General features: G+C 48.4%; 1 protein-coding gene across 1 annotated transcript; it reads right to left on the bottom strand.

Moving 5' to 3' along the window:
* Positions 1-21,986: 21,986 nt before the first annotated feature.
* On the bottom strand, positions 21,987-24,459 carry RHOB (ras homolog family member B). The gene has a single exon (XM_055400446.2). It carries the CDS (start codon positions 24,065-24,067, stop codon positions 23,477-23,479), a length of 591 nt encoding a protein of 196 aa, XP_055256421.1. The 5' UTR covers positions 24,068-24,459; the 3' UTR covers positions 21,987-23,476.
* Between the last annotated feature and the right edge of the window lie 1,310 nt (positions 24,460-25,769).

Genomic DNA, 25,769 nt, shown 5'->3' with positions numbered 1-25,769 from the left:
AGAACTAAATAGCTGCCCAATTTGTGGAATCAGATAATATTATCTTCATTAACACACAGTTGGCTCTGGTCAGGCATCGTAAATAACTAAGTGTGCTTTGGGAGTTAAATTATAAAAAAGGATAGCCTTCATTTATCTTAAAAATAAACTTGAATATGTGGACTCTAAGAAGAAATGATACAAATGAACTTATTTACAAAACAGATTCACAGACTTAGAGAACGAACTTACAGTTACCAAAAGGGAAGGGTGGTTGGGGGGAAGGAATAGTTAGGAGTTTGGGATGGACACTGCTGTATTTAAAATGGATAACCAACAAGGACCTATTATATGGCACAGGGAACTCTGCTCAGTGTTATGTGGCAGCCTGGATGGGAGGGTAGTTTGAAGGGGTCATACATGTATATGTATGGCTGAGTCCCTTCACTGTTCACCTGAAACTGTCACAAGAGTGTTAACCACCTGTACGCCGATATAAAATTTAAAAGTTTAAAAATAAATTAGTAAACTTCACTGTCAGTCCCTCTAATCTGCAAACTATTCTTTTAAAGAAAAGGCTAACTCTGGACTTTGCTACTAAAAATACGTTTAGCACATCTTTGTGGCCAAGAACGTCTTTGAAACGGGTAAATGCCTAGAGTCTATCAAATGGACTGCCTTCAGGCCATGTGACTGATGCCAAGGACGCAAGAATGCCTGCAATTCCTCCTGGGAACACCACCCTCCTGCAGACATTGAAAGTGCTTATAGAAACCAGTGGGTAAACCTGTAAACCCCCAGCTAATCTTATAAAACCTCCTTGTCACAGGAGTGGAGCAGGGTCAGGGGTGAGGGAGGGGAGTTCCCTGGAAAGTATACCCTGGGATGGAGACAGCATGTGGGAAGTTTCTTAGGGAGCCTCTTCAAGATGCCCACCTATGGAGAAGGAAAGGAACAGGGTTAGATGGCGGGAGAAGCTGGGCTGACAGCAATCCCACTAAGACATCAGCTGACCCCATGGGGAACACTGAAGTTGGGGTGGCCTCAGTGCTGTCCCCAGCTGAGGCAAGGGCCTGGCCTGTCTACCTTCCCCCACTGATCAGGCGCTGGATATGGGCTGCACCCTAGAAGGGGCACAATCATGAGCAAGGCAGCTGCCTCCAGCAGAGGGCGATTCCCAGAGAGGCTGTCCATCAGCTGCACTCAGGGCAGCTAGGGGTTAAGTCCCCCTGTCCTGGGGTGGGAGGTTTGGTGGAGCACATTATCTTCTTGAACAGTCTGTGCAGGTACCCAGGTGCACCTAGGACAAACAGATGCTCCAAGAACAGAGAGGGAAGCTGCAGAGTGCCTTTGGGATCTGACCACATCTTGACTCTGCCATTTATAATCTATCAGCTTACATTACAATCCAACTTGCCGAGTCTCAGTTTCTTCATCCATAAAATGGGAGTAATAATACCTGCCTACTAGGGTTTTCTTATGAGGATCACAGAAGTATAAGAAATATTCTGGCACAGTACGACAAATGGTGCTGGTAACTGGTGACCACAGTAACTATTGTTATTTTAGCAGCTGTGGTGGCAGGGAGGATTCCCTGGTATTGGTATGAGATGCCCTCAGGTGGGAGTGCTGCCAAAGTCTGGGTCTAGAGCCTTCAGGCATATGGACCACTGGGCTCTGGGAGGTCTGTGAGGGTGACTAGTTCCTTACATCTCAGGCCAGTGACCTGCTGGGATCCAAGACACTGCTGCAGAGACATCAGCAGGAACAAAGGACCAATCTGGGGAAGGGGTTTGACTCTCTTTGCCAGCAGAGCACATGGCAGCCTCCATGTGCCAGTTACCAAGACGTGCGTGGGACATGGAAGTGGGTGGGCTAGTCATCCTGCAGCCCCTGTGCTGCTGGCCAGTCCAAGGGGGGGTGACCACATGACAGATTAGGAGTGTTCACCTTCACCGTTTCCTCTTTCAAACAGTCAGCAAGCAGAAAACCACCAAGCTGTGATGATTTCTGAGCACACGGGAAGTTCAGGGTGTAGGCCACAGTCGTGGCCACCAGGAACAGACACCGGAGCTCTGATCTCCAGTCCTGATTGTGAGCTTCCCTTGGGCTATGACACGGGTCTAACTGTAGCTGGTGAAGAAGTCACTCATTTGTCGGGGGAGGGGGAGCAGGAAGGAGTAATATTTTGTGGGTGGCCCAGCGGTGTTTTTGTGCATGCTTAGCCAAAACTGCAAAGTGGTCTTGCTGGGTCTATCTTAGCCTGGCCTCAGGGTGCCCTGTGAGGGGCTGGTATCCTGTATGATTGCAGCCATGAAATTAAAAGACGCTTGCTCCTTGGAAGGAAAGTTATGACCAACCTTGATAGTATATTAAAAAGCAGAGACATTACTTTGCCAACCAAGGTCCGTCTAGTCAAGGCAATGGTTTTTCCCATGGTCATGTATGGATGTGAGAGTTGGACTGTGAAGAAAGCTGATCGCCGAAGAATCGATGCTTTTGAACTGTGGTGTTGGAGAAGACTCTTGAGAGTCCCTTATACTGCAAGGAGATCCAACCAGTCCATTCTAAAGGAGATCAATCCTGGGTGTTCATTGGAGGGACTGATGCTAAAGCTGAAACTGCAATACATAACCCCTCATGCGACGGGTTGACTCACTGGAAAAGACTCTGATGCTGGGAAAGGTTGGGGGTGGGAGGAGAAGGGGACGACGGAGAATGAGATGGCTGGATGGCATCACCGACTCTGTGGACGAGTTTGATTGTACTCCGGGAGTTGGTGATGGACAGGGAGGCCTGGCGTGCTGTGATTCATGGGGTCGTGGAGAGTCGGACACGACTGAGCAACTGAACTGAACTGAACTGAAGCTTGGAACACCACAGGCTGTGAATGGGAGGCCAGCTTCCAAATATCAGGGGCTGTTCTGGTTTCGTTTCTCTCCAGGTTACCAAATCTCTCTATGTCAGAGTTTCTCCATCTGCAATATGGGGACAAGAATACCTGCCCAGAGGGTGATTTTGAAGAACAAATAATATGGAGCTCAAAACAGAAGCCCACTGTGTGGGTCTCTGTGTTACCCCACTAGAGTAAAATGTGGCAGCTGCTCAAACACACATTTTATATAGATTAAGAAACTGAAACAGAAAAGGTGAAAATCAGAGGTTAAACAGCCATCCACCAAGGCTGCAACTGAGACTCCCATTTGGAGTCACAGCCCAGGTCATCAGGGCTGGCACCTGAGATGAGTATCCTCTGCTGCTGCTGCTGCTGCTAAGTCACTTCAGTCGTGTCCGACTCTGTGTGACCCCATAGACGGAGGCCACCAGGCTCCCCCGTCCCTGGGATTCTCCAGGCAAGAACACTGGAGTGGGTTGCCATTTCCTTCTAGCGACTGGTAACTGCGGGGTGATCAATGGATGCAGAGGATCAGGTTCAGTCCACAATGGGGCCAGAGCACTGCCCAGGGGAGGAGGGGTGTGGCCACCATGGGACCTGGGCAGCGGTGGTCACCGTGGGGACTTGATGCCTGGGTTTTACTTGGCGGCTTTCACACTGAGCTTAGGGAGAGTGAGCAGCCTCAGACGTGGAATCCAGGGAGTAGCCCAAGGAGATGAGGACAGCCTGACTCTGAGCCAGGGATAGAATCAGAACCAACTGCTTCTGGTTTCCACACAAAATCTTGTCTGATAATAGTAGAGTTAATCATAAGTGAGATTTCCAGAATAAAGCCCACCCAGACAGAGTTCCCCAAATTATACCCTCTCCACGGTAATTGCAGAGTTGTTCAGGACCTACATCTGGCTTATAACGGCAATTCTATGACGGCCAGATAAACTGCCACCTCTCATTTGATGGAACAAAAGGAAAATTATACACTCTGATGGCCCAGCTTCCCCCACTTGAGGCAATGGAAAGGCATCAAGCAGAGAGTCACAGGTCAGTGCTGTCTCAGCTGTGTGGATTTGAGAAGGCATTCAGACTTCATGTGCTCAGCTGCAAAATGGGAATAACAAAGTTACCTATTGCCCCAGACTGCTGCCAAGGTCAAATGCCATATTCACAAGTGAGCAGATAAAGACCTCTAAAAAGAATTATCAAATTTTGAAAATTAAAATGTTTTCTACATAATGATTTTGTTGTTTTTATTGAGCAAATAAAACAAATTTGAAGCAAAAATGAAAAGGTCACGTTTTAACTAGAGTGTTCTATGGTGTTATCCTTAATGTTCTTCCACAGTGTTTGCTAATGATGGTTATCTCAGGACCCTGCAATTTCAGAAGTCACCAAAGAAAGTCTTTGATGTCAGAGTAAGTGAGGTCTGCTTCCTGAGATAGAGAAGTTGTGGTGATGGTGGTTTAGTTGCTAAGTTGTGTCTGACTCTTTGTGACCCTATGGACTGTAGCCTGCCAGACTCCTCCATCCATGGGATTTCCTAGACAAGAATGCTGGAATGGGTTGTCATTTCCTTATACAAGGTATCTTCCCAATCCAGGGATTGAACCTGCATCTTCTTCATTGCAGTCCCAGAAAAGTTGACTCATTGTGTATTATTTGATGGATCCATTCATCAAAGATGTGTGGAGGGTCTGCTTTGTCCTAGCCTCAGTTGTAGGAGCTGCAGATGAAAGTTGGGTAAGAAAGCCACCAAGGTCCTAGAAACCAACTCCCCAGGCTGCACTGTGACCAAATTTGCTCTGCTCTGGTCCTGACTACCCACAGCCCCTGGCAGGCCAGCAGCTGCTCTGCTCCTCAAGAAAGAGGCCTGGTGACTGCCGTCTAGGGCCAAGAGTGGCTGGAATAAAGACAAGGCAGTTGCTACTAAAAGGGTCCTCCTCTGATCATGGGAGGGTCTTCATCCTGAATGATGCAGAGTCCAAGTTCAGTGAGCTTTTCCTCTTCACACAGACCTGGGGCTCAACAGAGCTCATGCTTAGATCTATGATTCTTTCCAAGAGCAATTCCATATAGCCCCACCTCTACAGAGTGAATCTCCTCCCCTACTTGAGGGAAGCCCCAGCCATTTCCCTGAGTGGACATAGAGTGGTCTGACCCCAGGCTAATCTGCCCTTCCATTTTCTTTCCATCTGCCTAGTTAAGTAGTCTGGGAGTCACCAAAATCCTTGGCAGTCTACTTCTCAGGCTGAAATATTTAGTGTAACTCTCACCCAATGCCACTGTTAGCCTGGCAGGATAATTCAAGTCTAGTTGCTGATCAGCAGAATAATTCATGTTGGTTTTTGGGCTTGGGAAAGTGTGAAAGTTTTAGTTAGTCACTCAGTCGTGTCCGACTCTTTGTGATCCCATGGACTGTAGCCTGCCAGGTTCCTCTGTCCAAGGTATTCTCCAGGCAAGAATACTGGAGTAGGTTGCCATTTTCTTCTCCAGGGTATCTTCCAAACCTAAGGATCAAACCCAGGTCTCCTGCATTGCAGGCAGATTCTTTACCGCCTGAGCCACCCGGGAAACCCCTCTGGGCTTTGGGATCCTATATACGGCTTCCCAGGTGGCTCTAGTGGTAAAGAATCTGCCTGTCAATGCAGAAGACAACGGAGACACAGGTTCGATCCCTGGTTCAGGAAAATCCTCTGGAGGAGGAAATGGCAACCCATTTCAGTATTCTTGCCTGGAAAATCCCATGGACAGAGGAGCCTGGTGGGCTACAGTCTATGGGGTCGCAAAGAGTCGGACCCGACTGTGACTAAACAACAAGTGCGTGCATAAGAAATAGGACCCAAGACAGAGTCATCCACCTGCCCCTCAAACTGACCACTTAATCCCTCAAGACCTTGAAGAAGCTTTCCTGATTTCCCCCTGTACTTGCTAGGTCAGGTCACATTCTTGAGATCGTTTATACTCTTGTCCAAATAACCCCTAGGGGGGTTGCTCATCCTGCTAGACAGGCAATCAAAGAATTGCTTTCCCCAGAACTACTCTGCTGAATATAAATGTTGCTGAGTGGATGAAAGGGAAGGGCCATGTACCTGGGTGAGTTCAAAAGGAATAGTCCAGGAAAACACTGCCCAGTCCTCTAGGGTCACCTCCCAATGGCTGGTGGTCAAGTCCTACATGACAGTGAAGCTGGGGTCCCTATCCCAGCACCCAGATCTCCACTCACTCCCACCGCTCACCCAACCATATGCCCTTGTGACCAGCAGCCCAGACATAATGCCTAATGAGCCTGGCCCCAGGGCCCTGACTCCCCAAGCTGGAGCCCATAAAACCAAGAGCAGCAGGCAGTGTGGTGGTCTTTCCTCTGGCTATTTCAAAAACACCTAGAAAACTCTCTACCTCCAGCTAGAATTTATGTTGAGATGGGAGGTTGGAAAGAAATAGAGGAGCGGTCAGCCCTGGGGTAAGAAGATGCACTTCTGGCAGAGTTTGCAGGGCAAGAGGTAGAAAACCCCAGTGGCTCTATATCTTCCATGTTCCATGTTACCGAGAAGCCTGAGGCCAAGAAGACCACAGCCCTATTTGTCTCTGCTTTGATCAGTCTGTGACTGGACTGTTTGGCTTTTGATTTTCCAGGAGAGCTGGAGCTCACACTTTCAGGACCCCCCCCGCCCCGTTCAGAGGAGGGCTAGATGTTCACAACCACACCTGGGAGGGATAGTCAAGCACTGACCTGCGGATGACTGGCCCAGAGCATCTTACACACTGAACTCAAACCTCCCCAGGGCAGCAGACGGCAGAGAGCAGGGTGAGCCCCAGGCTGCAGGGCTGAGACCTCTAGGTCAACTTTCCAGGAAAGTGGCCTTTCCCTAGGATAGCTGGAAATGGTGCTCTTATAAATGAGCAATGCCCTGTCTTTGGAGGAGTCTAGGCAGGAGCAGAATTCTCTGGAAGGAACCCATCAGTGGGAACTTAGACTCAGTTGACTTAGACATCTCTCCCACTCAAGGAGCCCTGGGTTCTGAATCTGTGGATGGGCTGAGTTGATTACTGAGGGAGGGTCTGGCAGCAAACCTCCTGCCCCTGCAGGGCATTCCCGAGTGGCTTTCATCGCTGGGCTTTGATGCAAGAACAATAATCCCATGGTCAGACCAAAACATACTGTGGTGGGGCCTGTGCTGTGAAAACATCCTTCATCCCTCCCGCCATCCTTCCAGATACCCATAAGGACTCACTGGGCTAGCGGCAGGGGGCGGGAGGGGGAATGGAGGCTTACCCACCACCTGCCCCAGCCCCAGCTGGGGTGTCTCAGGCCTCTGTTAGAGGGGGCAGCTGGCATCTGGAACTGTCTAATGTGACTTCCAGTTGCTTGGAATCCTCCCTAATAGCCATGACTTCTGGGGGTTCTATGAAGGAACCGTGAGAGACCACGGCCGCCTTGATGCCTCTCCAAGATGTTAATCTTAGGAGTGATGACGTTTCAGATGAAGTCACTTCTAAGAGAAACCCCTTCCCATTTTTTTAGTTCCTGAATACACTAAAAGTTTAAATGGTTTAAGGAATTCACTAGCTATCTGGATTAACTAATTAACAACTAAGCAAGTGTTTGGGGTCTCAATTTTCTCATCTGACAAAGATCATATAATCCAGAACTGACAGTCTTAGAGCTGGTTCTACATAATGTGTGTGTGTGTGTGTCTGTGATTTCATGTATGCTCATGTTTAATCATTGGCATGGGCTTCCCAGGTGGCTCAGTGGCAAAGAATCTGCCTGCCATTTCAGGAGACTTAAGAGATGTGGTTTGGTCCCTGGGTCAGGGATCCCCTAGAGGAGGAAATGGCAACCTGATCCAGTATTCTTGCTGGGAAAATCCCATGCATAGAGCTGAGCCTGGTGAGCTACAGTCCGTGGGGTCGCAAAGAGTCTGCTACAACTGAGCGCCTGAGCACAGGCATGGACAATCATTGGCATAGGTGCCTCCATTAGCCAATGAAACAGCACACACAGGGCCAGTGGCTCCACCTTTGGCTCTGGGCTGGAAATAAAACAGAGAAAGACACCTCTACCTATTGGGACACTGCGAATGTTAACTCCTCCAACTTCCGAGTCACTCGACTAAAGCTATCAAGCCTAGTTTCCTAACTGGTTATGTGGAAAGCAAAGTGATCTCTTATAAAAGATACTATGGAGGGGGCTTCTAGCTTGGGGTACGTGTACTATGTTCATGAACATGCACACATAGAGACACTTCTAGTTACAACTTGTTTTTGAGGACATGAACCATATCTGATTCTACTTGATATTTCTACTAATAGTACTGACCGTAAGACCTGGCACAAAGCATTTGATCAATAAACAGTTGGTGATGAATGATGAAATAAAAGAATAATACTGATCCTCCTCTACTTACCATGGGTTTATGTCCCAATAAACCCATAAATTGAAAATACTGTAAGAAGAAAATGCATTTAATAAACTAACCTACCAAATATCATAGCTTAGCCTGCTGCTGGTACTGCTGCTGCTAAGTCACTTCAGCTAGCCTAACTTAAACACCCTCATACCATTTACATTAGCCTATAGTTGGGCAAGATCATCTAAAGCAAAACCTGTTTTATAACAAAGTGTTGTCCATCTCTTGTGATTGAATACTGAATTGAAAGACAGAATGGGTCTGGATACAGAGTGGTTGTAACCGTGTTGGTCATTTACCCTTGTGATTGTATGGTTGACTAGGAGCTGCGGCGGCCACTCCACAGCAACATAAGAGTGTGTCACTGCATATCGCTAGCCCTGAAAAAGATCAAAATTCAAAGTATGGTTTCTACTGCATGTGTGTTACTTTTACACCACTGTAGAAGTTGAAGAAGCAAAAGTTGAAACGTGCTAAGTCTGGGACCATCTGTACTCATAAAATCCACTGAGGTTTTACTGCCAGTGTACTGAAAACACAGCATACCGTGCTCCAGCTACTGCTCAGCTCTTTAACTGTGAATGCTTAGTTAATAACTAAAATATCTTAAGAACTTTATATTGGAGAGAGAGAAGGGGCCTGAGGCTTAGAGGGGAGCTGAGTTCTTATTTCGCTACTAGTGATCTGAGTGACCTTGGGAAGCACCCCCAGACTCCAGGGAACTCAGTTTTCCATCTTTATTTTTTGCTAGTTTTAGTTTTCCATCTTTAAAACAACGAGCTTGAACTGAATGACATGTGGTCTGCATCCCACTTTTGGCAGTATATAGAAATTTAAAACAACAGTGAGTGTGCGCATGCTCAGTCGCTCAGTTGTCTGACTCTTTGCGATCCCATGGACCATAGCCCACCAGGCTCCTCTGTCTATTGGACTTTCCAGGCAAGAATACTGGAGTGGGCTGCCATTTCCTTCTCCAGGGGATCTTCCCAACCCAGGGATCAAACCGAGAACTCCAGAGTCTCCGTTGTCTCCTGCATTGGCAGGCAGATTCTCTACCACTGAACCACCTGGGAAGAACAATAGTATTTTACAGGGAAAAAAATTTTTTAATTCTAATAATGGCATTTACTTTTAAATTGTAAAAATCTGCCTGCATGATCTTTGTTTTCTATTTATGAACCTGAATTCCCATTTTTTTTTTTTTTTTGTTATTGTCTAAGAAGCGGTAGGAAATATTCAGACTTACTCAGGGCCAACTTAAAAAGTCTGGCATGCACCTGTCCTGCTAGTGAGCCCTGACTTCAGCCAGAGGAGCTCTTGATAAAGCACTGCCAGGGACACACACCCGTGACTGCTCACAGGACACCCAGAATATATCTGGAAACTAGAGATATATTGAAAGCAGCCTTTCAAGGAGATATTGAGCCCGCTGGTTCCATCCCAGCTCTGCTCCAGAGCAGCAGGAAACAGCGGGAGACAGGAGCTGGGCAACAGGGGTATGACTTTCAGAGTCCCCTTTCCAAAGCCTGGCCACCCCACCTATCTTGTGTCCCAGAAGTAGAGCGAGGAGGCGTTTCTCAGGATGAACTATGACTCTACCAGTGGCCAACCCACCCCACCAGACCAGCAAGCATGGATCCCTGGGATCAGGTATTTTCCCTAGGTACCTCTGCTACCACGTGCCCTACAAGCATGACATTCTGCTGGTCTCCCTAAGAGGAATGAGCAGGGCACTGGGCATTACAGGAGGGCTCCAGCCCACCAAGATCAAAGGCCTTAAATCAGAGGGAGAGAAAAATCATCCCCACCCTGAGATGGTACTCAGTTGTCTGTAAACTCATCCTTAGCTAGAGGATTCCTTGGATTCATCTCTAAAGAACAGGAAAATGGTTGACATGAGCAAAAGACACTCTGAGGGTACCCTCAACGTCCTTCAACCCAGGAGGAAAGATGCCCCAAATTCCTTGAAAAGGGAGGGTGGGAGATCCTATTAGAACCATACTGGTGAGGCCATTGTTTATGAACTGTGCCATAAAGTGTCAGACAGGTAGGGAAAAAGTCCTCCCCATGGCAGTGATAACACACTGCAGTGACAGGAGGTGTGAGGTCACTGGCTGTGGTGGCTTTGCCACTCCCTGAGGTCACTTCAGGGCAGATGGAACCAAGCAAAGAAGCAGCTACAGACATGGACCAGGTGAGAAAGAGGAGCAGCACCTGAATGGCTGTCCCCACAAGCTGCCCAAGAGTCCACAGGGCAAGTAGGTTTGCCAGGTAGGTGCCCAGAACCAGAGATTCTTCCTTGCTTCTGCTGGCCCACATGGTGGATTGACAGTGTCCCCTTCTGTGGGCGGAATCAACTACATAGCTTGTGAATCCAGTACAAAATGAAAATGTGGGCTCCCCGTTCAAAAATTGAGAATTTCAAGATGGCAAGTGCATTACGTTAAACTTAGGTCAGGGCCCTTCTGAGCACCAGGTTCTGCGTGGCTGCACAGGTCACCTGCCTTGAAGCCCGTCCCGTCAGTAGGGATTTTCCGATTCTGTGTACTTCCTTTTGGAGTTTGCCTTCATAGTTTGAGAACAAGTTAATCAACAACAGCATTTCTATCTGCTTTAAGGAAACAAACTAAAACAACTAAAGTGCCTCCATTCCAGGAATATTTACTGAGCACCCACCTTGTGCCAGCCATGCAGTGATGAACAAAGGCCTTGCTCTCATGGTCCTCACATTCTAACAGAAGCATCCCTCCTTCCCCAAACTTTTCAGACATGGCCGTCAGGCCAGCGGACCCCAAGCTAGCTTCTTGGTGAAAAGCCATGCAGTTCAGCACTAATTGTGCCTTGTATTCTCTGCACATGTGTTATTTTTGCCTCTGCAGCAGGGCCACAAGCTCTTTGTCTTACATGAAAGGTCCTCATTGAGTCCATCATTCAGCAAATGTTTACTCAACACCTGGACCAGGCCCAGGTCTAGATGCCAGGGATACAAGTCATTATAAGACGTGGTCCCTGTGCTCCAGTAGACTTCATTTTAGATGGAGTCAGATAACAGATGAATGACTACATTGAAGAGGGTTGAGAGTGATAAGGAAGGAACAATGTGGGATTTTTTTTCATTAATTTTTTTTCTTTTTAAAATTAAAACTACTCTTTGTTTTCAGTAATTTCTCTTTTTAATTGAGACTACTTTTTCATGGAAATTTTTTCCTTTTTTAATTAAAACTACTCTTCCTTTTCTATCATTAATTTTTTATTTTTTAAACTAAAACTACTCTTTTTCCATTGAATTATTTTTCTTTTTTTTAAAAAACAAAGAATGTGTTTTCAATACAAGAGGAAGATAGAGGAAGTAAGGAAAGGCAGATGAAGTCTGAGCCCTGCTTTGAAGATTTAGTGGGAACAAAACTCAAGCTTGTGTCTTCAGGGGTACCTCTCCAAGGAGCACCCCTAGCTAGCTCCCTCCCCTGTCTTCCCCTCATCCTGTTCTTCTCCAGCACCTGGGAGCACCATCAGCAGTTCTCACATTCTGAGAGCTCCGCCACCTGATGCTTGAATTCCTTTCACTACGTTTTGAACTGGGGTCAACCAGCAGCAGCACAGACGTGTTCATGGACACAGGGCTCATGACCCTTGACTCATGTTCTGACCACTATGGTAGCCTGTATGTTGGGGGACCATATGAATTAGCAAGGATCAGGTGTCCAGACATGAGCTGCATCAAATCCCACATGGAGATTTTTAGCCTGTCTGCCCTTGAGATGGAGCCCCCAGATTTTTTCATCAGGGCCTAAACCCATACCTGGTAGCCCTAACCCACTGAGTTTCTCTCTCTCTGGTTCCTGAACTATCAGGATCTGATGGGCTAATCCCATCTGATGGCCTATTCTACTGCCCTCCAGAAAGCAAATTCAGGTCCAATGCAAGATCTACCTCCTTGAGCTCAAATGGCATGTTAGCCCTTGGCCTATTGACCAAGGTGGGGAAGCGGGGGCTCAGAAATCTTAGTGTGGTTTGAAGATGATGCACCAAAAGTCAGCTCATCCCAGTGTCAGTTTCCAGCCCAATCTCTGAAACTAGCCCTTGCTTCCAAAAATGGTAAGGCAAGTGACCATCCCTGACCTCGCCTTCCACCACTGACTGCCAGAGTACAACCTCCCCAGGCCTGGAGGTCACCAGGCCACCAACCCCCAGATTTGGCCCAGAGTCCTCAGATCTTGGAACTTGGAGCAGTTGACGTAAGTATCTGTTTCCAAGTCACTTAGAGAAAACCTGCCAAAGTGAGATGGGAACAGCCAAGTCTCTGATTGGTAGCTGGCCCTCCCCAGGACACTGACCCAGATCCAGTCAAGGTCAGGCATTACCAGGAACTCAAGTTCAAGGTCAGCTATCTGAAAAAGCCAAAATATGGAGAGGGTGCACAAGGAGAGATTCGCCTTTGAATGGGAACTTCCATACCACACCCCTGTCCCTGTGCTCTGTCCCTGATGATTTGATTTTTCTGCTCTTATTCAGCGAGAATGTAAAAAATGACAAACAAAATTGGAGCCGACTCTGAACAAAGACCTCTGTTCCAGTCTAATCCTGCAGTTTAATTAAGCTCAGCTCCTACCTCTGTGCCAGGAGAACCAGTTGGCCCAGTTTACTTGCGGGAAGTTTGGTAAACTCCTGCAGAAATAAAGCTCTGGGCTCTTGCTCTTAGAGGCGCTGAGGTCAGGTGATCAAGTCTCCTCATCTCTTTGTCTTCCCTTTCATGGTGGGGTGTGGAGTCTGCTGGTTTTGCTAAGCAGCACAATAGGCAGGGACTTAACTTTCTCAGCTTACAAACATAGCAGCTGAGCCCTGGATCTTGCACGCACAGGACTAATGGCTAGATCTTTCTAGCATACGTTTCCCTACCACTTATGAGTTGTCAGCATTTTTCCTGGTATTCCTGTTATCTGGAGAAGTTACCAATTCTTCTTCACTCTGTGGCCACGTCAGAGAGGAGGGTGGGCAAGGTCTCCCTGGCTCCCTGCACTGCCCACCTGCTTCTCGTTATGTGTTATTGGGTCAGCAGACGGATATGGGGTCCGCCCAGCCTCTGCTGAGGACTCATGAGAATCATGCTCCTAGGAAGAAAGCCTGCTGGTCCCCCATAGTTTCCTTTTGACATTCAGAAGGCTCAGCTTCTGCCACCACATCCTGTGGGACCCAAGCAGTGGGTACTTCTTCCCCAAGTGCCAAATTCATCCTGTGTAACCAAATCACTGCAGAGGGTGACTGCAGCCATGAAATTAAAAGACACTTACTCCTTAGAAGGAAAGTTATGACCAACCTAGATAGCATATTAAAAAGTAGAGATATTACTTTGGCAACAAAGGTTGGTCTAGTCAAGGTTATGGTTTTTCCAGTAGTCATGTATGGATATGAGAATTGGACTATAAAGAAAGCTGAGCACTGAAGAATTGATCCTTTTGAACTGTGGTGTTGGAGAAGACTCTTGAGAGTCCCTTGGACTGCAAGGAGATCCAACCAGTCCATCCTAAAGGAGATCAGTCCTGAGGGTTCATTGGAAGGACCATTGTTGAAGCTGAAACTCCAATATTTCGGCCACAGATGCTGATTGCAGCCATGAAATTAAAAGACGCTTACTCCTTGGAAGGAAAGTTATGACCAACCTTGATAGTATATTAAAAAGCAGCGACATCACTTTGCCAACCAAGGTCCGTCTAGTCAAGGCTATGGTTTTTCCCATGGTCATGTATGGATGTGAGAGTTGGACTGTGAAGAAAGTTGATTGCCGAAGAATTGATGCTTTTGAACTGTGGTGTTGGAGAAGACTCTTTAGAGTCCCTTGTACTGCAAGGAGATCCAACCGGTCCATTCTAAAGGAGATCAATCCTGGGTGTTCATTGGAAAGACTGATGCTAAAGCTGAAACTCCAATACTTTGGCCACCTCATGCTACGAGTTGACTCACTGGAAAAGACTCTGATGCTAGGAAAGGTTGGAGGTGGGAGGAGAAGGGGACGACAGAGAATGAGATGGCTGGATGGCATCACCAACTCTGTGGAGATGAGTTTGAGTGAACTCCGGGAGTTGGTGATGGACAGGGAGGCCTGGCGTGCTGTGATTCATGGAGTCGCGGAGAGTCGGACACGACTGAGCGACTGAACTGAACTGAACTGAATGCGAAGAACTGACTCATTTGAAAAGACCCTGATGCTGGGAAAGATTGAAGGCAGGAGAAGAAGGAGACAACAGAGGATGAGATGGTTGGATGGCATCACCAACTCAATGGACATGAGTTTGTGTAAACTGCGGGAGTTGGATGATGGACAAGGAGGCCTGGCTTGCTGCGGTCCATGGGGTCGCAAAGAGTTGGACACGACGGGGTAACTGAACTGAACTGAACCCTGAGAAATCTCCAGATTATCAAGGACCCTCTAAGCTTGAGATATTATTCAGTAACTTAGCAGTTACTAAGCAACTACTACATGCCCAACCTCTAGCTGGATGCTGAGGTTGCAAAAATGAAGATGATGTGATATCCTGAGGAGTTCACCGTTGAAAAAGTCCTTGACAAACAAATGAGTGGTTATTATTACACACTCATTTATCCAGCAAGATTCATCCCACTTCTACTTGTGCTTAAGGTGCTAAGATGAATCCACGAGAGGGAGGGTTAATCAAGATTTACTGGGACTTAGAATGTGCTGGGCTCTGTGCCGAGTACTTGGTTTGATCTTGTTTAATCTCCAAAATTATTTCCATTCTACAAAGAAAGAACCTGAGGCAGAAGAGAGTAAAAGTAATTGGTCCAATAATGCTCAGATAGTGAAGGACAGAGCGGGGGCTTCTGCCTATAAGCCTCAACTTTCCCACCAAGCATCCTGACTTCCCTGCAGGTGAAAAAGATGGGCAATACAGAGGAAGAAGTGACGTGACAGAGCAGGGGACCACACCTGCACTGCTCCACTCCTGCCCCTCTTTCTTGAGGTTCCTGGCAAACTCCCTGAGCTACCATCTTTTCCCACATCCAGCTGAGGATAAGAGGGTTACAGGTACCCAGAATTGGTCCATGGTCCCCGCTGATGCTGTTTCTGGGCCCTGCTCTGCACCCCACCCCATCCTACGGTCCATATCACACCCCATGATGATGCTGGGCCTTCTGAATTCCCTTGGCTAACTGGTGAGTCTTCTTACTAGTTGGTCACTAGTTTCATGGATTGAGGTTGGATCGTATCAGTCTACTGGAGAACTCACAGCATTTTATGCCTGATTAGTAGTCTTTTTCCTTTTGAATTTTTTCTGCCTTCACGGCATTTCATCTTCGTGCATTCAGATTTGGCAGGCAACCAATGGTACAGTCTGTAATTTCTGCCATTACCCATGAAGTAAAAACTTTGAACAATTCTCTGTTGGCACAGCTACACACACCTTCAGAGATCCCAGATTGGTTCGTTTATGCTGGTGTTATCTTGTACATGTAGCTTGGATCTCCATTTGGTCTACAATTCTAGAATTTCTTGGAGGAAATTTGTAGCCACAGAATTGCTCAACTGAGAGGAAGGGAGTGGATGGACTGGTCTCCCTATTTACAGAGTCAGCCTGGTTATGCGACCAGATATCATGCTTTGCCATATTTGGCTGTTACAGACGAGTGTGCATTTCACAAGTGACTGTTTTTAGCACTCATATAAATAATACTTTTTATTCTGTCAGAGTCCCATTTATAATCTCTCTACCATTAAATAGCACACACATTCCTGCATTCCTTTTAGGTGCCTCCAGAAGGTTTCAATTGCTTACCCAAAGGTTAAACAAGTCCTGGAATCAAATGAAATCAATCATTAACAAAGGGATGAGAAACTTGCTTCTGGGAAGATTTGTTTCTTCCCTTTTCAAGATTGATGGGAGAAGAAAAATAGCTCCAAATGACAGCCAGAGGACAGAGGTCACACAGAGTCATTAAAGCGCAAGGCCTGGTTGCATACCCCCTTAGAATTGTGCTTTCAGATCATGGTTTCTAAAATGAAAAGCATGGCCAGTTATGCCAAGCTCCCATCCTGGAAACCAAAACTGCCCAGCTCCCTCTGATGCTTGAAGCTCAGCCCACAGCAGAGACCAACCACTGAGGACTCCCAGACCCCCAGGTGGTCCTGCGGAAGGTGGCCCGCAGCCCTAAAAATGTACTTGCACTGCCTGCTCATCTTGGGGTCTCTAGGAGGACCTCCCCAGAAACCTCACCAGGCCAAGAGCTCATTGTGATTCCTGCAAGGTGGGGTACAGAGAAGGCCTTCCCTGTTGCTGTTGGCACCCAAGGCCTGGCCTCACAGGAGCACTTTCTTAATTTCCCTAGACTCGGCCTCTGCAGCAAAAACAGCTGGTTACTTGTCACTGCTGTGTCATACATAACTCCTGTCAGAACAGAGTGATCTATCTGCTTGATTCCGAGTATCCAGTATCTGTGGATTGTGCGACCCTTCATGCAGTCCTGTCATTTTTTTAACTGACCTTTCTCTCATGCCCCACAGCAGGTGTTCTCAGCCTTTGTCACTTCCTTGGGTCTCTTAGAAGTGGGTGCTCCCTAAATTTCTGTCCTTTGTTTAATCAATTCATTCACTCTCTTGCTGCTTACTGAGGTCCTCATATGGGTCAAACACCTACTGGGCAGTAGAGACACAGCAGTGATGGAGCAGACATGGCTTTTGTGCTCACTGTGGGGTTTCAGTTCAGTTCAGTCTCTCAGTCATGTCCAACACTTTGTGACCCCATGGACTGCAGCATGCCAGGCCTCCCTGTCCATCACCAGCTTCCGGAGTTTACTCAAACTCATGTCCATTGAGTCAGTGATGCCATCCAACCATCTCTGTCATCCCCTTCTCCTCCTGCCTTCAATCTTGTCCAACATCAGGGTCTTTACAAATGAGTCAGTTCTTCGCATCAGGTGGCCAAAGTATTGGAGTTTCAACTTCAGCATCAGTCCTTCCAATGAATATTCAGGACTAATTTCCTTTAGGATGGACTGATTGGATCTCCTTGCTGTCCAAGGGACTCTCCAGAGTCTTCTCCAACACCACAGTTCAAAATCACGAATTCTTTGGTGCTCAGCTTTCTTTATAGTCCAACTCTCACATCCATACATGACTACTGGAAAAACAATAGCTTTGACTAGACGGACCTTTGTTGGCAAAGTAATGTCTCTGCTTTTTAACATTCTGTCTAGATTGATCATAACTATTCTTCCAAGGAGCAAGTGTCTTTTAATTTCATGGCTGCAATCACCATCTGCAGTGATTTTGGAGCCCCCCAAAATAAAGTCTGTCACTCTTTCTACCGTTTCCCCATCTATTTGCCATGAAGTGATGGGACCGAATGCCATGATCTTAGTTTTCTGAATGTTGAGTTTTAAGCCAACTTTTTCACTGTGGGGGTTAGGACCTGACCTGCAATCCCCTCTCACTCCACAAACTCTTCCTGGATCGTCTCATTTCTTCTCCAAGGATTTCCATTGCTACTTGTGCCCTAATGACTCCCTCTTGGTTCAGCTGACCCATAAACTCACCCAATTCTGTGCCAGATAGATGATGATGCCTGTAGGCACCCTGACTTGTGATTGGCAATGAGGAAACCAATCTCCATGTAAAGCGGGATGGCTAAGCATCACAACCACGACTCTTATCCCACAATGCCTTTACTTGGTGATACTTTCTCTGATCCCAGCTCAAAGCACTGTGATGGAAAACCTCAGAAGTGCTGCTTGTCTTTCCCACCTGCCCAGACATGGATAATATTCTTCCCAGTTGGAGCAGAAATTTCCTTCCCTCCCCACACCCTATTCAGTTCAATTCAGTCACTTAGTCGTGTCCGACTCTTTGAGACCCTATAAATCACAGCACGCCAGGCCTCCCTGTCCAACAGCAACTCCCAGAGTTCACTCAAACTCACCCCATTACCACCCAGCAATACCTTAAATTCACCTAGAGTAGGGCCTCAGAAAGACAAAGGAATTCCCTTTCCTTGTTGCCTAAGGTCTAATTTCTAAGACCACAGTTCCTATCCCATCCTCCAAGGGACCTTCCCAACCCAGAGATCAAACCCACATCTCTTACTTCTCCTGCATTGGCAGTCGGGTTCTCTATCATTAGTACCACCTGGGAAGCCCAATACAGACATAAAATAGAACAAATAAAGAGCTTAGAACAGGGCCTGATGTCTAGCCAATAAATAGTAGCTATTGTCATCATCATTGTTGTTATTACTTGTACAGACAAAGAGATTGAAATCTCTATGTGGGGAGGGACCATGCCTGCCTATTTGTCTACTGAGTTCCAAGCTCCTAGCACAGTGCCAGGCACAGTGTCCTTTAGTCAACAATAAATATTCAGAAGGAATGAACCAGGGTCCTCCAGACTCTTACACCTCCCAGGCCAGGAAAGGGGCTGCAAGAATTGATTGCAAAAGCAGCCTGAGTACCCACTTTCTCTCTCCACCCATAAGATGTACCAAGTAAAGTGGTTAAGAGTCTGTCCCACAACAGGCTGGAGTACCAGGTCCCTTTGGGGTGTTGCCATGTCTTTGAGCCCAGGCTACGTGTTTCCAGGAGTACAATTCTCACAAAGCTAGCCCTTGTGTTTGCCCCGCATCCCTGGGAGGCACAGAGAAAACAATGAAACCATCATCACCAACCTCCATTCCCAGTCTGTGTGTGGACAGGGAGGGCCAGGGAGAGGCTGTGTTTGACTTGGCTGGGGAACATCATTTTTCTTCACTGAAGAAATGCATGCCAGAGGGGCTAAAAGTAGAAGGTAGTTCTCACCCAAGAGAGCTGTATTCTCCAGAGGCCAGGCTCACAGTAATATAAAGAAGCTGTATCTTCCATCTGCACATCACCCACTCCTGATTTAAGATTCAGTTCAAATGTCTCCTTCTCCATGAAGCCCTTCCCACTTTTCCCTTGGCGCCTAGTGTGCCCTGGGCCTGATGTCTCCATCTGAGCATGCTCAATGGATGCCTTCCTGGAACTGCCCCACCCACCAGGGGAAGGACTGAGTCTTATTTGCTTTTGCAACCCGTGTCTTAGAGTATAGTGCTGCTGCATCCTGAACTCAGGAATGGCAGAAAGAAATCTTTTGAAAGGCATTAAACCCCCTGTTGTACCAGAATGTAAAGAAGAGAAGACCAGGGTTATGTGTGGGTCCTCCTAGGAGGGAAGTTCTCTGAAAACTTCCCTAAACTTCTCTGAAAACTAGTGCTGTGCTCCCTAAGGTAGGGCAGTCAGGGCTACAAGCCACTGCACCATCCGCCTCAGGAATGTGACTCCCTTTACTGCTGAGACAACCTCCCTCCCCAGTATAATGACCAGAACTCTCCCTTATTCCAAGCCAGGGGTTCTCAAAGTGTGGTCCCTGGACCAGCAGTGTCAGCATCACTTGTTCTCCACCCCAGATGTCCTGATCAGAGACTCTGGAAGCTAGGCCCAGTCATCTGTGTTTTAACCAGCCCTCCACGTGTTTCTAACTCAGGCTTGAGTTTGAAAACCACAGTTCTAAGTACACAGAAACATATGTGAAAAAAGATCCTAGAAACACAAGCCAGACTGACTGCAAATTAAGATTAAACAAGAACCCAAGCCAATGCCCTTTGCTATGAAATGCCCAGGATCAATGAAACACCCCACTATTATCCATGAAACCATTCAACAGGCTATTAAATGAACTCAGCACATTTATTTCAAATGTGCAAAATGAATGTTCATATCCTAGGAGTAACACCAGATGTTTTGCCTCTTTTTCTCCTAATTGATTTTCCAGCCTACAGCAATTCATCTTTATATTTTCCAGTTGGATCTAATGCACCAAGAAGAGTGTGTTCCGGCAGCATTATTAAATGCCATGCATTTAAAAACAAGCACAACCCAGGCTGCCATGCGTCATCTGGGTGACTGTCTTCCTAAAATTAAAAAAAAAAACAGACAGCAATAAGTACCAGGCAGATTAGAGCAGGCAGGAAACCCAGAAAAGGCCCTTTCAAAAGGTCTTCAGGCTCTTGGCCAGTTGCAAAGCTGAAACCTGGGCGCTGAGCCCAAGCTTGAGCTCTTCACCAGAGTCCTGCACTCCCTGGTACCAAAGGATCTGCAAGCTGTAAAAGTTGCAAGTCAACATTTTGTTTTTCAGTGGAAATTTCTGTCTTGAAAATGAAGAAGACAAAGATGGCTGAGGGATGGAGGTGTGTGGGGTCAGGACCTGGGGAAAGAATGAAGCTGCGGATCCTTCCCTCAGCTTGAGTGGACCCTCTCCTTGCTCTGTGCCTCCAGAAGCCCAGACAATTATCCTCTGTTAACAGATGAGCCTGGCTGTGCAGGAGGCCCTGTTATTGATGTGTTTTGTTTGTTTTTAAGTGGGTGAAAAGTCACCAGTAACCAGGCTTGCCTTACTCAGCAAAAGCTCTTGGGAGTCTGGGGAAAGACTGGGAGACAGAAGCCTCAAGTTTTAAAGCAAAGGGATTTAAAAGGGGTCTTCTCTGATCTGCCTGGGGGGAAGGGAGGCAGAGGGATGGGGTGGGTGGCAGGCAACTAAGGCCTGGAAACCCATAAAGCATTGATTGATTCCAAAAACAAAAACCACATGTCTCAGGTAGTCAGGAGAGGTTGGCAGTATCTGCTATCTTTCCTAGAAGCTGCTGAGGCTGGCAGTTTTGAGCCATCATACCTGTAGAGGGATTTTGATGTGGTCTCTGGAGGTTAATCTGCCTGTCTGGTTCTGAGACCCACTGAAGCAGGCTGAGTGTCTGAAATTAGAGCTCATCATATTTCCACCTCAGAACCTGCTCCAACTTTAAATAGCAGCCACCCAAGACGTCCAGTGTTCTGTGGATAAGGTGGCTACTCTTGGTACTTAGAACAAAGCATTCTGAGCTCCATGCTGCTGCTAAGTCACTTCAGTCATGTCCAACTCTGTGTGACCCCATAGACGGAAGCCCACCAGGCTCCCCCGTCCCTGGGATTCTCCAGGCAAGAACACTGGAGTGGGTTGCCATTTCCTTCTCCAATGTGTGAAAGTGAAAAGTGAAAGTGAAGTCGCTCAGTCGTGTCCGACCCATAGCGACCCCACGGACTGCAGCCTACCAGGCTCCTCCATCCATGGGATTTTCTAGGCAAGAGTACTGGAGTGGCTTCTGGGCTCCATACAGACACTCAAATGAAAGTTCCACAGCAGAAGGATTGGCTTCTGATTTGGGCTCTCCCTCACTTCTACCAGAAGCTCAGAAATAACATCGTACAATTTCAGGGGGGCATTGTGTAACCCTTTGAAGATCTGAAGGGAACCCAGGAACCAGTCTTTGAGACAGTGATTAACAAAAACAAAACAAACAAAAGGTATCTAAAAAGTCATCGGAATGCACAAATGACAACTTTCCAAGTTTCAAAGAATAGGATACACAGGCTCCATAACAGACTTAGACACAAGTGTATAAGCCATTCAGACAGTTCACATTAGGTCAAAGGTTGTGGCACTGGGAGCCTGGGTAACCTCTGGCCCTGGGGCAGGAGCAACCTGGTCATCCATGGCCACCCAACCCCCACACATCCTCAAAGAGATTTCATCCCCATTTCCTACAAACACTTGGAGGGAAATAGAGTTAGTGGGGCCTCACCTCAGTTCTCCCCTTGCCCTCAAATTCACAACAAGATTTTTACACATCATTAAACCACAGGAGCCATTTTATAAATGTCATCATCATAGTCTTTTAATATTTTACATAAAAAACTGTATACACAGCTTATAGAACTTTTATGTAAACATCATAAGCTCACCACTTTGTCATTTGTCAGTTTATTTAAAAAATAAAAAAAAAAAAACAAGACAATTTAGTAGAAGTACCACTGGATGGGGAAGGGAGGGGGAGAAAAGAGACACAAGGGGGAGGTTTATTCTCTGTACAGAGATGCAGAGAAAATTTCACACAGCTTTAGAGACTGCCTTGAGGGAAAAAAAAAACAAAAGGTTTTAGATAGGCCCTAATACTGGTTACTGCCCTTTATCAAAAGAGTGCGCATACGTGCACAAATAAATCGCAAAATAGAATAGTGTTGCCACTTTTTTCAAAAGAAAAAAATTAGTGGTTTCTTTTTCTTCTCCTTGTTTTTTAAAAGTCATCATCATTTTTTAAAAAAAAACATCAGAAGTAGATGAGGTTACAGCGTACAAGTGTGGTCAGAATGCTACTGTCTTATGTAAATGACAAGTGCATTAAATGTCAAACAATGAAACAATTGTGCAAAGAATTCGTTCCAAAAAGAAGAAAAAAAACAAGTTTTAGCCTTTAAATAAATCAAATAACATCAGTTTCTTGGACTGAACAATTTTCACTTGCAGGACAGGCACAAAGTTCGCTTATGGCAAAAACAACCTGCAGCACGCTTCACCCCTCCTTCTCAGTGGCTAGTGAGGGGCTCGCCAGCGGGGGTACTGGCTGGCAGGAGACAGGAGTCTGGAAGCTGTGTCCTCTCAGGCCCCAAGTCGGCTGCAAATGTCTTCCCCAGGGGTAGGAAACATCGCCAAGTCTTGTTCGTGCTGGGATGACGCCTCACTCAGACCCGGCTGGAGCTGTTCTAGCGCCCTGTCTCTCCACCCACCACCACCATTAAATAACACCATCCTACCTCCGAAAATAAAATTATATCTATATTTATATAACACCCCATCCTCCCCAGCCCTCCCCTCCCGCAGGTCCCGAGGTCTATGTTACAGACAGGGGATAGCAGGCGCTCGCTGGTTACAGACGCACATCCGATGGGGCGCAGCCGCACCCCGGCGCCAAGCTCATCTCCGGGTAGCAGGGGAGGGCGTGGGGTGAAAACTCGGCAGCGGGGAGTCGAACATACACACAGCCACACACCCTGAAGAGGCTTGGCTCTTCAGAAAATGGTGTTCAGGGGACCCTTGGCACTCAGCGGGGTGGCCAAGCCTGTACCACACAGCCGGACGCACAGACACTTGGAAAGGGGGCGAAGGGTGCCTACCACGCGGCCGATTCTCGGGCCCCAGAGCCTGAGTCTCCAGACCACGGCTGCCGGGGCTGAAAGCAGACGCCAGGCAGTCCGGTGGGGGTCCTTGGGGGGGCAAGGGTCTCCCCTTCTCCGGGCTTGTGCGGGACGGGCCCGGGATGGGGAGCCGCGCTGGCAGGGGCAGGCGGGTCGGGCGCGGCCCTCATAGCACCTTGCAGCAGTTGATGCAGCCGTTCTGGGAGCCGTAGCGCTTCTGCAGCGCGGCGCGCGTGGCCGTCTCGAAGACCTCTCGGACGCCCTCCTTGGTCTTGGCCGAGCACTCGAGGTAGTCGTAGGCTTGGATACGCACGGCCATAGCGCGGCCGTCATCCGTGCGCACCGGTTCCTGCTTCATGCGGGCCAGCTCCGTGCGGACGTGCTCGTCGCTGCGCAGGTCTTTCTTGTTGGCCACGAGGATGATGGGCACGTTGGGGCAGAAGTGCTTCACCTCGGGCACCCACTTCTCGGGGATGTTCTCCAGCGAATCCGGGCTGTCCACCGAAAAGCACATGAGGATCACGTCGGTGTCCGGGTAGGAGAGCGGCCGCAGGCGGTCGTAGTCCTCCTGGCCCGCCGTGTCCCACAGCGCCAGCTCCACCTGCTTGCCGTCCACCTCGATGTCGGCCACATAGTTCTCGAAGACGGTGGGCACGTACACCTCGGGGAACTCGTCCTTACTGAACACGATCAGCAGGCACGTCTTGCCGCACGCGCCGTCGCCCACCACCACCAGCTTCTTGCGGATGGCCGCCATGAGCGGGCCGGGCCCGGGCAGCAGGAGGGGCCCCGCGAACGCCTCGCTGCCGTCCCGCTCGCCGCTCACTGCTCACCTCGGACTGCGCGCTGGGGACAAGGGTCGCTAGCTGCACCCAGGTCCCGGGATGGCGCGTGTTCTCTCGTTGTGCTCGGGCTGCCGCGGCGGGGGCGGTAGGGGACTCGGGGGCATAGGGCGCACGGTGCGTCTCCGCGCTGCTCCCGAGCGGCCGGCGCTGTCCTCGCCCTGGGTCCCGGGTCAGCGCCTTTGTGAGCAAACGGCGGCCAGAGCAAGCGGACGCGGCCTAGCTCCCTCCTGGGTCTCCCTAAGCCTAGGCGAAGACACAACAGACTACACGAACTCAGCCCGACTGCAGCTGCAGATGCGGGCTGCGGCCCTAGCGCCCGCTATTTAAAGAGTTCGGCGACTTTCTTAATATAGCCGTCCAATGGGAAGCAAGCCGACTGAGCTCATCGCTGCGGAGCTTGGCTCTGATTGGTCGACCGCTGCAGCCCACGGGCGGGGCCGGGCGGCTTGATTGACTGCCCAGGCCGCGGGGCTGGGAGAGGCAGCGACTGGGGAGTCTGCGGCCGCGGCGGGAGCTGCGGGTCTCTGGCTGCGTCAAGGTTCGCTCTTTCGCCGCAGCTTGTGCGCGCGGGACCGAAGGGCTGGAGCCGGCTTCCCGGAGCAACCCGTGGGGCCTGGGCGAGCGGTTCCGAGACAGGAGGCACTTTGTGGGCGCGTGGATGACTCTCTCCCAGTCGTATTGCCCTGCTTGCTTCGCAAACTCCCAGCGGGTGGTCGGACCTGTGGGGTAGGGAGCAGGTCCTTTAACGTGGTTTTGTTTTTAAACACACATACACGCAGACACACACGCACACAGGCTTATTTCCAAGGTTGTGGTTTGTTGTGTTTTTTTTTTTTTTTTTTCTTTTAGAAGCAGCCCCTCCCCTTGTCGAGCCTGCCACCCCCATCCTTCCACCAGGGTTCTCTCCCTGGGCCGTGTTTGGATCTGCTAGAGGGTGCCTCATGGGTGGGCCTGGTTCTGGTTTCCTGCTTTAACAAGCCTGTCACTTTACCCCTTTCTCGGGCACCCAGCCTAGGTCTCCAGGTGAAGGTTCAGGGAAAGAGGGTCAGTGAAAAGGGAAGGTCGAGGCTGGTTACAGAACTTCAGGTACACTCAGGAAGTAACCAGACAGAAAAGGGCAGCCTCAGTGCTGGTTTGCAGGATTAATTTGGATCCTGGTCATAAGGGGAAGAGCTATCTGAAGTAAGTAGTGCAATAAAATCCAACCACCCCACACCCCATTAGGCAAGAATAGGCTGAAAGCCGGATGGGTGGGCCGAGAAACTTGCAGGCTAGAACACTACAAATTAGTGTGTGTGTTTGAGGCTGGGGAGTGTGCTAGAACCCTAGTCTCCGGCTACCCACCAGGACTTATTTCATCTACTCCTTGCAGGAGATGACACTTATGTCTGATTTAGAGGGGCCCAAGTCAAAGCATCTTAATGGACAGAAGAGATGGGGAGGGGAATGGAGGGAGGGAGGGAGGACCTCCCAGGAAGGAGGAACAGCTCGAGCAAAAACAGAGATGTAGGGAAAGAGTAGGACAAATTCTAGCAAAAGAGAATAGCTTAGTGTGGCTGCCCTTGGTTGGGAGAGAGAGAGTTGAAACTTAAGATGGAGACCAGTTGTGGAGGA

This window comes from Moschus berezovskii, chromosome 11 (assembly GCF_049115385.1).
Source record: "Moschus berezovskii isolate FMDL1 chromosome 11, NW_MosBer_1.0, whole genome shotgun sequence".
Classification (NCBI taxonomy): Eukaryota; Metazoa; Chordata; class Mammalia; order Artiodactyla; family Moschidae; genus Moschus; species Moschus berezovskii.
This window is presented reverse-complemented; position numbering and strand designations above follow the sequence as displayed.

Bases quoted from the DNA above. Each gene is read 5' to 3' on its own strand.
- RHOB (XM_055400446.2), bottom strand. From the start codon at position 24,067: ATGGCGGCCATCCGCAAGAAGCTGGTGGTGGTGGGCGACGGCGCGTGC.